The sequence below is a fragment of the Tachyglossus aculeatus genome, chromosome 26, assembly GCF_015852505.1.
Source record: "Tachyglossus aculeatus isolate mTacAcu1 chromosome 26, mTacAcu1.pri, whole genome shotgun sequence".
Taxonomy (NCBI): domain Eukaryota; kingdom Metazoa; phylum Chordata; class Mammalia; order Monotremata; family Tachyglossidae; genus Tachyglossus; species Tachyglossus aculeatus.
The window spans coordinates 12,692,627-12,705,618 of record NC_052091.1 but is presented as its reverse complement, the minus strand read 5'-3'; the positions used below and the strand labels follow the sequence as shown (position 1 = coordinate 12,705,618).

The window sequence follows — 12,992 nt, the reverse complement described above, 5'->3', positions numbered from 1 at the left end:
GTGCTGTATCGAAACAACTTGTTTTGTTGGATGACTATTCCCTTAATTCCTTAGCAGCGGTCTAGTCGAAATGCTTAGTGAAAGCACACATTATGGCAGAAGTTAGCATTAAGAGCAGCAAGTGAAGACACCTAATGCTAAGCTGAGAAGCTTTTGCTATAAGTTGTGGGGGAAAAAGCAGGTGGGGTTTCACTTTTTGATTTGAACGTTTTTCAATTCTGTCTCTAGGCAGTCAACATTTCATTCTCAGTTATAATTTGAAGACAGAGATAGTTCGAATCGTACAAACTCCTGACATGTCCTAGAAGTTTACCTAGCATTGGAGACTCGAAGTTGACAAGAACACATAATTATTTCTCAAGGTCATGGCTAGCACAGAAAGTACACTACTTTAAAAGTCCGCAATATGGAACTCAGAAAAGAGTGAAGCATGCACCTGTAAATAGGATTGATTCTGTAATTAAACCCTGACAGGTTTCCAAAAACTTCAGAAAGGGGGAAAAGGTAAGGGGAAAAATACTGGAAAAAATAATCAATCAGGACTAAACATTCTCATTCACTGAATAGTGGAGCAATCATTCTTTCACTAATTTCATTTGCACTTTCCAGTCTGTCTAGTCCCCAAGAGACAGAAGATGAATTAAACTAATGCACATAGAGAAGCATCTAGAAAGGTGAAATAATGTCAGAGAAGGGGAACATGACAATGAACAGAGAAGGGGAACCATCCATGAAAATGTAAGATCAGGAAACACATATTAGAGTTATACTGCATTGTGAATGTGTTGACAAGAATGAAAAATATTTAAATTTGATCTCAACGGTTTAGTAGGAGAATTTGGTTTAGAGAACTTTTGGGATACAGTAAGATTTATAGACATAGAAATTTGATTTATTAAATTATTCTACAGAGGCTGGCTCATTTAAACAAATATCACTGAAGGCAAGATTCATCATTAAGAGCAACCACCACACGTTCCTTCAAACATCCTGTTGCTGCTGTAGGAAATAGAATACCAGGATGGTCAGACCACTAGGTCTGTCTCAGGAATTGCTCTTCCTATGTGCTGCTGGCTGCCATGAAAATGTTCCTGCTTACTGTGCAGAGTCATACAACATTTCAGTTAAAATGCTCTGTACCATTGTGAAAACCAAAAATAAAATATTTAATTTGTTATTCACGCTCAATTCTATTACGACCAAAATCTACTGTAAAAAGGGATTTGACACCGAATTTCACAGAAACGAGAAAAACATTCTTTCGCTAAGGAAGAAAACAGAATTGAGAATGCAAATCTACTTCGGGCCAGGATACGTTATAAGGAATTTTCACAAAGAAAAACCCATTTGGGGTCTGAATCTCTTTGAAGTCTCAATCTAAGCACTAACTTCTTTTTCCGAGACTGCGCCATGCAAATGAATGTGACATTTCTGGTGCTATGAACCATTTGTTCACTGAAGGAAATATGACATCAGCACATGTGATTGGTGGAGAGTATTTCCTGCTTTTTCACCCCACTCCTTTCTTCTCTCTCTGAGCAGTCTCAGGGTGAAACCACCAGCCAGGAAGGGTGAAAAGGGGAAGTGCCTGGTCCCTAACATCTCCGTGCAGCAGGTGTTCATCAGGCACATTCCAAGGCCAATTAAACTCCAAAAAGGACAAATTCGCATTATGGAATCCCAAAATGTCTTTACCTGCATGACCCCAGTTTGTTATTTTCATCCTATCATGATTACTTGTGGCCAACCATATCTTTAACAGGCATCATGATGTCAAAGGAAGACATTTTTTCAGTCTGACACTGGATTACTCTGCTGCAGGTTCACAGATTGAGAGAAAAAAAAGAGACAGCTCAGAAGTCCTTACCTGTCTTATAACTCTGTGATCTGTATATATCCCTGAGCTCTTTCATAAGTCTGTCGGAAGCCTGTACTGACCCAGATACGGCACCCTGAAAAATCAAAATCAAATCATCATTTAGGGGAAAAACACTAGTGCAAATGACTAAGAAAATTAGATGGGTTAAGACCCTTCACACTGAGATTGCTCCTAGGATCTGTAAGGAGAATACATTAGGGTGTAGAACAGCCGAGGATTTTAAAATAGCTGAAAAAGATTAGGAATCAATTTGTGCAGTAATGAAGTTTCAACTGTACAGTTACTTGGTGACAGACTTGATAATTTGACAGCCTACCAAAATAAATCCAACCCATAATCCCAGAGATTAGATTTAAAAATAAATTCCAGCTGTTAGTCATTCAGATTTGTGCCTACCATTCATTCAGTCAGATGGTAACATATAAAGTCCTGATGGCGTCTAGGAAATGAGGATTATATTTTAGACAAGAGAACCAAGGCCCCCAAAATCAGAGCACCTATGGATCAAAGGACACACAACATTTGATAATGCGCTTAGTGCAGTGCTTTGCACAACAGTAAATGCTCAATAAATACAATTGAATGAAGTCAACACCACCATCACTTAGGACAATACAATTAGCCTATGATAGTAGTAATATTCTAGTCATCATGCATTAATCTGTGATGCCATTTTAGTTCTACAATAATATGCTTACTAACAGATGCTTGGTACTACTAACAGATGATTGGTAATACCTTACATACTATGGATATAGAAAAAATTGTCTTTGGCTCTGCTTTTAAGTTTCAAGTGGAATCCATGCCATTTTTGAATACTGCATGTCAAGGGGATTACCTACTGCTACACATCCACTCTTTCTAGTTTACTGGTATGCCACATCTTTTGAGGTTGTTTCACTATCTTTTGTATCTGAATACTTTAATGTATCTTTTGTCCTGGCAAGCTGTTGTCCCACTCTATACAATCTGCTTTGTAATGGAATGGAAAACAAATTGCAGCTTTGATGGAAAATCTGGGACTTGACCTGAGCTAGGATGGATCCTAGGAATCTGCAGTCCACAACTAGCCCAGAAACCTGGCTAGGCCAAACGACTCTTGTGTGGAACAGGGCGTGCTGGTTATTGCACCAACACTTCTGAATTTTTCACACAGATGCTTGTTTGTTCACTTTGGGTATCTAAATAAGCTACCCTGACATAAAAATGCTTTTTTTGCAATCTTCTGAATTATGCTTTTGGGATTTCTCTAGGGTTATTCCCCCCAACTAAGCAAAACCTACTTAATCATCACTGCCATCATTATTAGCATTTATTGAGCACTTATTACATGCAGAACACTGAACCAGGACACTTGGAATAAATAACAGAATAGGACATGATCTCTTCTCTGACGATTTCTAAACGAAATCCATACATACTAGTCACACTACTTTTGAATTTTGTAGCAGAACTGATAAGCCACATACAACCTTATTTGCAAACCCTGTGTGGTTATCTAAGGCAACGCTGCTTCTTCACTGTTAGAACTGGGTAGGAATTAAGACTGCAATAATAATTACACTGATCAATACGGAAACGGTACAGCGGGCTAGGATTCAAATTTATATAATCGATTGCTGTGAAGTGACTCAGTGGTTTCCACTGCCCCATCAGTATGTCATTTCACTCATTCAATTGTATTTATTGAGCACTTACTGTGCATACAGCACTCTACTAAGCACTTGGGAGAGGACAATACAACAGACATTCCCTGGTCATTACAAACTTACAGTCTAGAGGAGGGGGGAGAGAGACATTCATATAAATTAATTTACAGATATGTAAATACATTAATTTACAGATATGTAAATGTACAGATATGTACATAAGTGTTGTGGGGCTTGAAGGTGCTGAAGAATAACGGGAGCAAGTCAGGGTGACACAGAAGGGAGTGGGAGAAAGGAGGGGCTTAGTTAGGGAAGGCCTCTGGGAGGAGATGTGCCTTCAATAAGACTTTGACGGAGAGGAAGGTAATTGTCAGATTGAGGAGGGAGGGCATTCCAGGCCAGCGGCAGGATGTGGGAGAAGGGCCAGCGGCGAGATAGATGAGGTCGAGGCACATTGAGAAGGTTGGCATTAGAGGAGCAAAGTGTGCGAACTGGGTTGTAGTAGAAGAGTAGCAAGGTGAGGTAGGAAGGAGCAAGGTGATTAAGTGCTTGAGCCAACAGTGAGGAGTTTTTGTTTGATGCAAAGGTGGATGGGCAACAAAAGCAGTTTATTTAGGCGTGGGGAAGCCTATTGTGAGCATTTTTGTAGAACAATGATCCGGGCAGCAGAATGAAGTATGAACTGGAGTGTAGAGAGACAGGAGGCTGGAAGGTCAGCAAGGAGGCTCAGGCAGTAATTCAGGCGGGACAGGATGAGTGATTGTATTAATGTGGTAGCAGTTTGGTTGGAGAGAAAAGAGATGCTGTGTAGGTAGGACCGACAGGACTTAGTAATGCACTGAATATGTGGGTTGAGTCAGCTAAAGAGAATGAGGAAAACCAGGAGAGCTCTTACTATGACACTTCTCATCTGCAAGCTTCGCTTCACTATTGTTCTCTTTTCCTTTAGGCTGTGGAGTTTTAAGTTCTTATTGTTTTAAATGACACCCCAAAACAGATCTCTTTTTACCATTTAAAGAACCTACAAAAGGTTAAAGGAATAAGGATTATTCATTACTTTTCAATTTAAAAAACTGTACTCATTAAACAAGAGTTATTAACCACAAGGATGGTATCATCATCACTAGGCCCAAACTCTAGAAATCACTTAAACTTGACTACTCTGAAAAGTACATTAAGATTCTGAGCTGGCTGGGTCAGAGCCATGGGTGTCCCTTCTGATCCATTCTCAATTGCCAACGGGGTAGAGCACGGATGCATAATGGGACTGGGTCCTACCCAGTTCATTCTAAGCAGCCTGGACGCAGGCGCTTGAATGCTTACTTTGCACATAGTAAGTGCTTAACCAATGCCATTATTATTATTATAGAATGAAGATAATCATCCCCAAATTAATGTACACAGATGACTAACTTAAAGGTATAAAGAGCTGTAATGCTCTCCAATGAGAGAACTGGACTCTATTCTTGAGCAGTTCCATCAGTGACAAAGGCTACACTCAACATCCAACGCCGGAGCAGGATCACAAACAACGAAGACCTAGAACACTCAGTCTTTTAGCAATGAAGCTAGTCTCACTGCAACACAACTGTGCTGCCTCAGATATACAGGGAGAATGGATGACAGCCAGCTAACCAATTCTGCTGCTATCTGGCAAACTGAAATTGGAAAACCAAAAGCAAGGATGGAGGAGATGATTTACGGAAACAGTAAAACAAAGCCTCACACATGTTGCATCCCAGGTGAATGCTAGGAGTCAATCGCCACGGGAAGGCCAGCATGGCACACTGCAGTGATGAAAGGAGCAGCTCTCTTGAAGTAGAAGCTCTGTAAGGATCGTTAGACAAGCCAGCAAACATGAAAACTGATCCAAGGACAACAAACAAAAGCAACAGCACAAGAGTCCATCTTCTAGTGGCTTAAGGGTTACAGAAGTCTTCAGTCACAATCGTATCCCTAATGAATTTCACTCAGAGTTGTGCCATCCTCTTTTACGAAGGTTACTGTAACCTGAGTTCTTGGAAGAAACGAAGAGATGTCAGGTGATCTCTCTGGTAGTTGCTCCCGGAAGCCTCCCTTCATAGAAGGCAGTTCCCTTACAATGTCCAATACAATCTTAATTGGACAGATGGAGTCAATCAATGGTATTTATTGAGCACCTGGTTGAAGAGCACTGTACTAAACACTTGGGAGAGTATGACAGAAAACACACATCCCTATCCTCAAGGAGCTAAAAATCTATCAGGGAAATCCTTCAACAGAGAGCACAAAAAGGAAAAAAAAACAAAAACCAGAAAAAACCCACTGCCCTCAAGAGAGGGAAGGAGGGCAGGTGTAAACATCTGGTGTCAACACCCCTTCAAAACACTCAGGCTGCTTGCTTCTCCAGAGATGGGTATGCGATATCCCAGATAATCACTTTGGTAGAATTCACAGCTCGCCTTAGGAAGACAGTGAGATGGAGACTACTGAGACAGGTGATGCAGGATGGAGCTGCCCAAACAGACTTCTCCCCAGGAGGCCATTTCCAAACAACAGTTACTAACAAACAGAAATGGTTCCCTTTATAGAGACATTACTCAGAGCTGCTTTGGTAGCTGCCTGATCCCTGATGGAGTAGACCGTGACTGATCCTGGAAGTGTGTATCCCACCCTTCATTACAAAAGGCAGTGCAGTTGACAGCCCATCTCGCTTTTACCTCTGGTCTCGTGAGAGATCGTGATGGACAGCCATCCCCAGGGATTTAGGATTTGGAAATAAGATGGGGAGCAAAATGATCTCTGAACTGATGAAGAGGCTGAAAAAAATTGTATCCATGAACATCTAAGCTAAGAGAGATGATGGCACCCATAACTCAGGGCATGAAAAAGCTTGCCCTAGTGTTAAGAAGCCTGGGAGTCAGAGAACATGGGTTCTAATCCTGACTCTGCATTTGCCTGCTGTGTGTGACCTTGGGCAATTCACTTAACTTCTCTGTGCCTCAGTTACTTCATCTGTTTAAATGGGGCTTCAGTACATCCTGTTCTCCTTCCTACTTAGATTGTGAGTCCCTTGTGGGGAAGGGGCTGTGACCAACATGAACATCTTGTACCTACCTCAGTGCCATTTCCCCTATCTGTAATTTACCTTAATGCCTGTCTCCCCCTATAGACTGTAACCCTCTTGGGGGCAGGAACTGTGCTATCAACTCGAATGTACTGTATTCTCCCAAGCACTTAATATAGTGCTCTATACACATAAAGTGCTCAATAAATAACATCGACTGATTGACTGAATGAAGGTAGAGCAAGTTGGGTGACAAAAGTATAATGTTCCCAGATAGTAAGAGGGGTACGTATTGGCTTATTAAATTTGCACAGGCCCTTCATAAACCAGGTTAAAGAAATGAGAGGTGGGACCACATATCCAGCACTTAGAACAGTGCTTTGCACATAGTAAGCACTTAATAAATGCCATCATTATTATAGTTCAGACTCCCGAGGACCCCAAGAGAAGCCACTGAGTTCTAGCTGGTAATTTCTTGCAATACATTTTCGAATATCTCCTAGTATAATAGTAATACTCACAGTATTTGTTGAGCGCTTATTAAGTGCCATTCGTTCATTCAATCGTATTTATTGAGCACTTATTGTGTGCAGAGCACTGTACTAAGCACTTGGAAAGTACAATTCAGCAACAGATAGAGACAATCCCTACCCAACAACAGGCTCACTGTCTAGTGCCAGGCACTGTATTAAACGCTGGGGTGGACACGAGCAAATCATATGCCTCTCTGTATCCTAACCAGGGTTGACTTCCAACCAGAAGGGCATTCTGAATTAAGGGAATCCTGCTCTAAAGAGAGGGGAGGAAGTCACAATCAGTAGGGAGCCACAGCCCAGCTCTAAGGGCACCTGAATCAAATGAAGGTAATAGTTTCTTCTCCATCCTCCCTTTTTTGTTTGCTTAAGGGATCCTGGCCCAAAAATCTCATCCAAGGCCACTATAAAACAGTGGTGGAGGTGACGGAGATGATACTTCACCTAGGACAGGGAGCTTTGGGGTGGGAATCCCCATCCGGGCAGACCCTGGGTTAAATGAAAATGGATAGCAGAATCAAAAAGGATATCTGGGGGCATGCAGGTTTTTAGGTAGAAGGAGCCCTATTAGTTAAGTCAATGGATGGCTGGAATGATGGTGGCAGGAAATGTGTTTGTGTCCATATGTGGAGGTGGTGGGTTTAGTCCAATAACCTCAAGGCCCTGATTTGTTTCTAGCTAGGCTGCTATCCAGGAAGACCCCCCTCTCAGGTTTTAGAAGAAGAGTCCAGGGATATCCAAGAGCAGCTTATCACCTGACATGTCCCTTTCTTACATTTGGAGACAAATAACACAAAGCAAAACCATCAACTGTCATATTATTACTGAAATAAGGAACCACCTTAAAATAAAACCCTATCTGGCTCAATTTAACTTAGAAAAGAGAAGACCTGCAAAGCGACCACACAATCTGAAGATACCTGAAGCTTTGCTACATAGAAGATGACCAACTGCTTCCTGTCTCCACTGAAATTGAGAAAATGGGTTTTAAAACTGCAGCAGGATGGTTTTGCTGGGCTAAGAAGAAAATAATTTCTTGACATTAAGGGTGGGTAAATTAAACCCTAGGGAAAAACTGTGAAATCACCTTTCCTAGAGATCTTTATTCTATTTTTAAAAAGTAGGGAAGAAAAGGGGAAAAAGTAGAATACAGTTTGTTTACAAGATTGATAAACTGAAGCCTTGAGAAAAAAAAACAGTTGATCTTTGAAGGTCTCTTTCATTATATGGAATAGAGAAAAACTTTAAGTTAAAATGGTTTGCACAAATGCTCTACACAGTCCCTCCAGTAGAAGGGCCACTTAGGATAGTTTCATGATCCTGTTCTTGGATCTATGAACTTTAAAGTGACTTTTGGAAAAGAAATTAAACATACAACAAAAGATTTTGGATGATTCAGAATTTGTATTTTAAAGTACCACATATAGGAAGCAGCGTGGACTAATGGTAAGAGGACCAGGGTTCTCAACTCAGCTCTGTTCCTGTCTGCCTTGTGACCTTGGGCAAGTCAGTTCACTTCTCTAGGCCTATGATTCCTGGGACGCCCCGTTGGATATGTGTCGCTGCCCTTTTAAGCGGCTTAAGAGTTGTAGCCCCAATAACGAAAGGTAAAAACAATTACACATGTACCTCTCCAAGTCTGAAAGCTAGGGGTGGTGGAAGCAGGAACTGAGGAACTCCTGAGGAGAGCTAGAAGGAACACTTGACTCCAACCCAAATCTTGGAAGGTTTAAGCTTTGGCCCCACCTAGATATTCCTTTTGTAGCTCCAGATTCTAATGGAAAGGACACTTCTACCCACTCATGAGCAAAGTACGAGGCTTAACTCCTATGACTGGGGAGGAAGATGTCTGACGATAAAGAGTATAGCTCACCGTACGCAGCTAATCTCTTCTATTTACTGGTGCTTTACAACACAGTAAATACCTAATAAAAATTGAGCTAAATGCTGGCAGACAAGATACAGGTTTTGCCCCAGCTGAGGCCCTAAGAGGCAGAGAGAGCTCCTCATTTTACAAAGAAGAAAACAGACACAGGGAGGTTAAGCGCCTTTCCCTGGATGAAAAAAAGGAGGCTCGTGGCAGACCTGGGATTAGAATTGGAGACAGAGCTTCTCAAGAAAGTAAAATACAAATTTAAATCTTTCCATCCCTCAGGATTGCAATGAGGGGAATGGTGCCTAGTACAGGGCTGAAAATAAGTGCGTTCAATCCAGCTGTACTTTAGACTGGCTTTCACTGGGGCCAGGGGTCACTGTGGCTGCACCTGGAGTCATTATGTGTTGATTGTAGAGAGCTGGGAACCTGGGATGTGGGTGAGGCTGGTTAGAGTTTCTCGGCTTCAGCTGAAGGTGGAACAGAATTGGCGGGAGGCAGAAAAGACAGGGCCTCTCCTTCTTATCCACCCTGCCCTGACTCACACCTGCTATGACCCTTCGTTTGCAAGAACGGAGTCCAGCTCCTTCTGGTGTCTCTCCCCAAGCATTCGGGTAGAGAGTAGGTCACAGCTTCGAGTCCTTGACTGGAAAGCAGCATGGTGCAGGCAGGCTAAGGCAATGGATTTCCTTGCAGGGACTGGATATGGTGTCAGGCAGGGCTTACAGATCCTGGGCTGTGTCAATCAACCACAGCATGATGTATCTCTGGGAATTATGTAGTGTGGTCAATTCAGAAATGGAGATAGCCTCGAACCCAATGAATCACATATCAAAAGGAGAGTAACTTTTAACCCCAGAGATATGGACTTACATTTAAATGGTCTTGCCTTTGATTCTTTCTAATTTTCTCTAATATTGCCAGGTTCTCTTTTTCGATGCCTTCATCCTCTGACTTCTTTCCATCAACGGGTTCCTCTTCCTTCATATCATAGTGATCCAGGTCTTCAATATCCTAATGGAAAATACAGTTCAGTCATTCAAGCTATGTTTTAAGCAAAAAAAGTGATTACTGATCTCCACTTCACAGGACAGGAGGGAAATGGACAGACCACTGTTCTTCAGACTACACAAAACCACAATTGCAGCTTTTCTTCCATTTCAACCCTTAGGAACATTCTTAACTTTCCTCTTAAGAGCCAACTCCTGCCAACTCCCCATTCCAATCCTTAAAACATATGTACACCTACAATTCTTTGTTCCCCATTTCTTAATTTTTAAAGATCAATTGGTCAATTGATCTTTTTAGCTGGGAACCAAGAAAGGTGAAAAATAGACCAAAACTGCTCGGGATGCAAAAATATACTACAGATGGTGCAAAGAGAAAGTGACAGATTAAATTATGGTACATATTTTGAGCATGTCTCTACTTGAGGGGCTAAGAGTTCCTTGTCTAAAAGCAGATAACCAAATTTAGTCCAACTGAGAAAAACGGAAAAACATAGGTAACAAAATGTGCCTGCAACCTTTTATTCCATTAGTATTTTCTCAAAGAGCACAACCACAGGGCTTACAATGTATCAGATGATACCACTTTAGCTTAAACTAAGCAACCTAAATCTTAAAGCACAAACACCTGTGAGATCACATCTATATAATACGATCTTTTTCCAAGCCCAGTGCAGGGCTCTTGTTTCTTCATTTTCTTATGATGATCCCAGCTAAACACACCCTTCAAGGACAGTCACTAAGTCCTGGACTATTACACCAAGAATGCTCTCCTAGTTTCCTCCAGATAACATTCAGAGAAGCCAGCTAGTGAGTGGCAAAATCAGGCTCCATCTACTTGAAATGTTAAAGATTATTAGACCAGAACTCTAAAGAGATGGTTATCAAACTTATTATAGTACCTGCCTCTAAGCCAGAAGGGTACATGGTTCCACGTAGAATCACTCCATTATTTTCTACTGTTTAAAAATTTATCTCCTTAATTCAGCAAACCCTCATTTTCCAAATTTACCAAGAACATTTAGAATTCAGTTATTTTTCTTTTCCAATAAATTATTCAAAACTGCAGTCCAGTTACTTTGGGGACCGATTCTTTGAGCTGTGTCACAGTAGGTTATTAATGCAGTAGGTTGACAGTTTGATGCTTAGTAATAATAATAATGATGGCATTTATTAAGCGCTTACTATGTGCAAAGCCCTGTTCTAAGCGCTGGGGAGGCTACAAGGTGATCAGGTTGTCCCATGCGGGGCTCACAGTCTTGATCCCCATTTTCCAGATGAGGTAACTGAGGCACAGAGAAGTTAAGTGACTTGCCCAAAGTCACACAGCTGACAGTTGGCGGAGCTGGGATTGGAACCCATGACCTCTGACTCCAAAGCCCGGGCTCTTTCCACTGAGCCACGCTGCTTCTCTTAGTACTGTGCCAAGGATGGGGAGTGGAGTTGTTCCCACAAAATACATACTTCACCCATATCTTCCTCTTCCTCTTCTTCGGAAGTAACTTCTTCTGTTGTTCCATTCTGAAATATGAACAGATCACTCTGCAGTAACTGCACAGATAAAAATCATTAACTGAGCACCCGGAATGTACTTGTGCACTTGGTGCTTTCAACATATATTGACTATTACTGGACAGCTCTGTAGCCAAATATATGACAGAAGACAGTTGATACCAAATAATCACCCAGGCCCTGGAAGTCCCTCCTCCACTGGAGTTCTGAGGTCTAAGAAGAGACGATGCCTTTCCTCACGCCGCCCATCACACTATCCTGGGAGTCAGATCCTGTTCCCCTGAAGTGAGGCAGGCAAGAGGCCCTGCCCCGGTCTGCAGTCACGCAACCATGACCGTGTGTGTCCCAAAATTTGAGGCACTTTGTGGATGTTATCACTGCTGAGCTATGGTCAACCGGGGCCAGGGTGGTGAGGAACCTGACCGCTGCTCCCTTAACCACGACGTAATGATGCTCTTACTGTTAACCTTGTTTTACTTTTATTTTTCGTACTTTGCTTTAATCCTTCTACGTCCCCTCTCAGACATGTCCCCAACCATTCTTCCTCTCAGACTGGAACGGAAGTATCACTTCCCAGTGCACACAGGACCTACTCAAATGTGATTCAAGGATTAGATTTCGCTGAAATAATTTAAAACACTGAAAAAATTACTTTGGGATTTTAAAATATATGTGAGAACTTAAGTACTTTAAGAAAACAAAGTCAGCCCCCAAGTGTAAAAGGAGAAAGTCATAATTTAGTGATTCTGATTTTAAACCATTCAGGAGAAATTAAGACACTGTTCTGACAGTGTAATTCTAATGGGTTAAGTTTGAAAATAAATCTCTGCCTGGTACCACAAACTTGAATCCCGGGCTCAAATATCTTTCCTTTGCCTTGAATTATACTAAAAAAAAAAGAACACTTTTTAAATGAAATTTATGTTTGGGACATTCTGTTCCCTCCAAGGAAAGGAACTGTGGTAAAAATCCAAGAATTTATTTCACAGGACAGATCTTCTATCAAAACAGGAGTAGAATTAGGTCAGGGTTTTCTTTATGGATACTAAATAATCTGTTACATATATTAATCGAGTTGCATTTCCCACCACCCATTCCCACAAGGCTATATGAAAGGACACAGTCAAAAGCAGAAGTTAAGATCAACCTACTCTAGCAAGAAGAGTATGCACAATATTCACCGAAAACTGATGACATTAGGTATGTTATATTTTGGATCAGATACCTGTAAATCAACCTGAAGGCAATGGATTAGGAGGCTAAACTAAAAGCTCTCTGAAGACATTGATGGAAGAGCAGATTTTTAAAAATTAGACAAGAATTTAAGAGAAATAAGCCTTCATTTGCCTTCGACAGAGTTAGCGTTAGTTAACTGTGTAAGAGCTACAGTGAGATTTAAAATCCCTAATTAAACAAAAATGCAAAATGTCAGGAGATGTTATCAATCAGTGCTCAGCTCCTAAGGATCATTTACACTGCTACACCAGGGATAG

General features: G+C 41.4%; 1 protein-coding gene across 1 annotated transcript in view; it reads right to left on the bottom strand.

Annotated features, from left to right (window-relative positions):
• The window catches only part of UBE2Q2 (ubiquitin conjugating enzyme E2 Q2), a 65,290-nt gene that overhangs the window by 18,057 nt on the left and 34,241 nt on the right, over nt 1-12,992 (bottom strand). The window contains exons 4-6 of the mRNA XM_038766957.1: nt 11,452-11,508; nt 9,854-9,994; nt 1,868-1,952 (exon numbers count right to left, since the gene is read on the bottom strand). Of these exons, the coding sequence (XP_038622885.1) occupies nt 1,868-1,952; nt 9,854-9,994; nt 11,452-11,508 (283 nt within the window). The remainder of the gene's footprint in view (nt 1-1,867; nt 1,953-9,853; nt 9,995-11,451; nt 11,509-12,992) is intronic.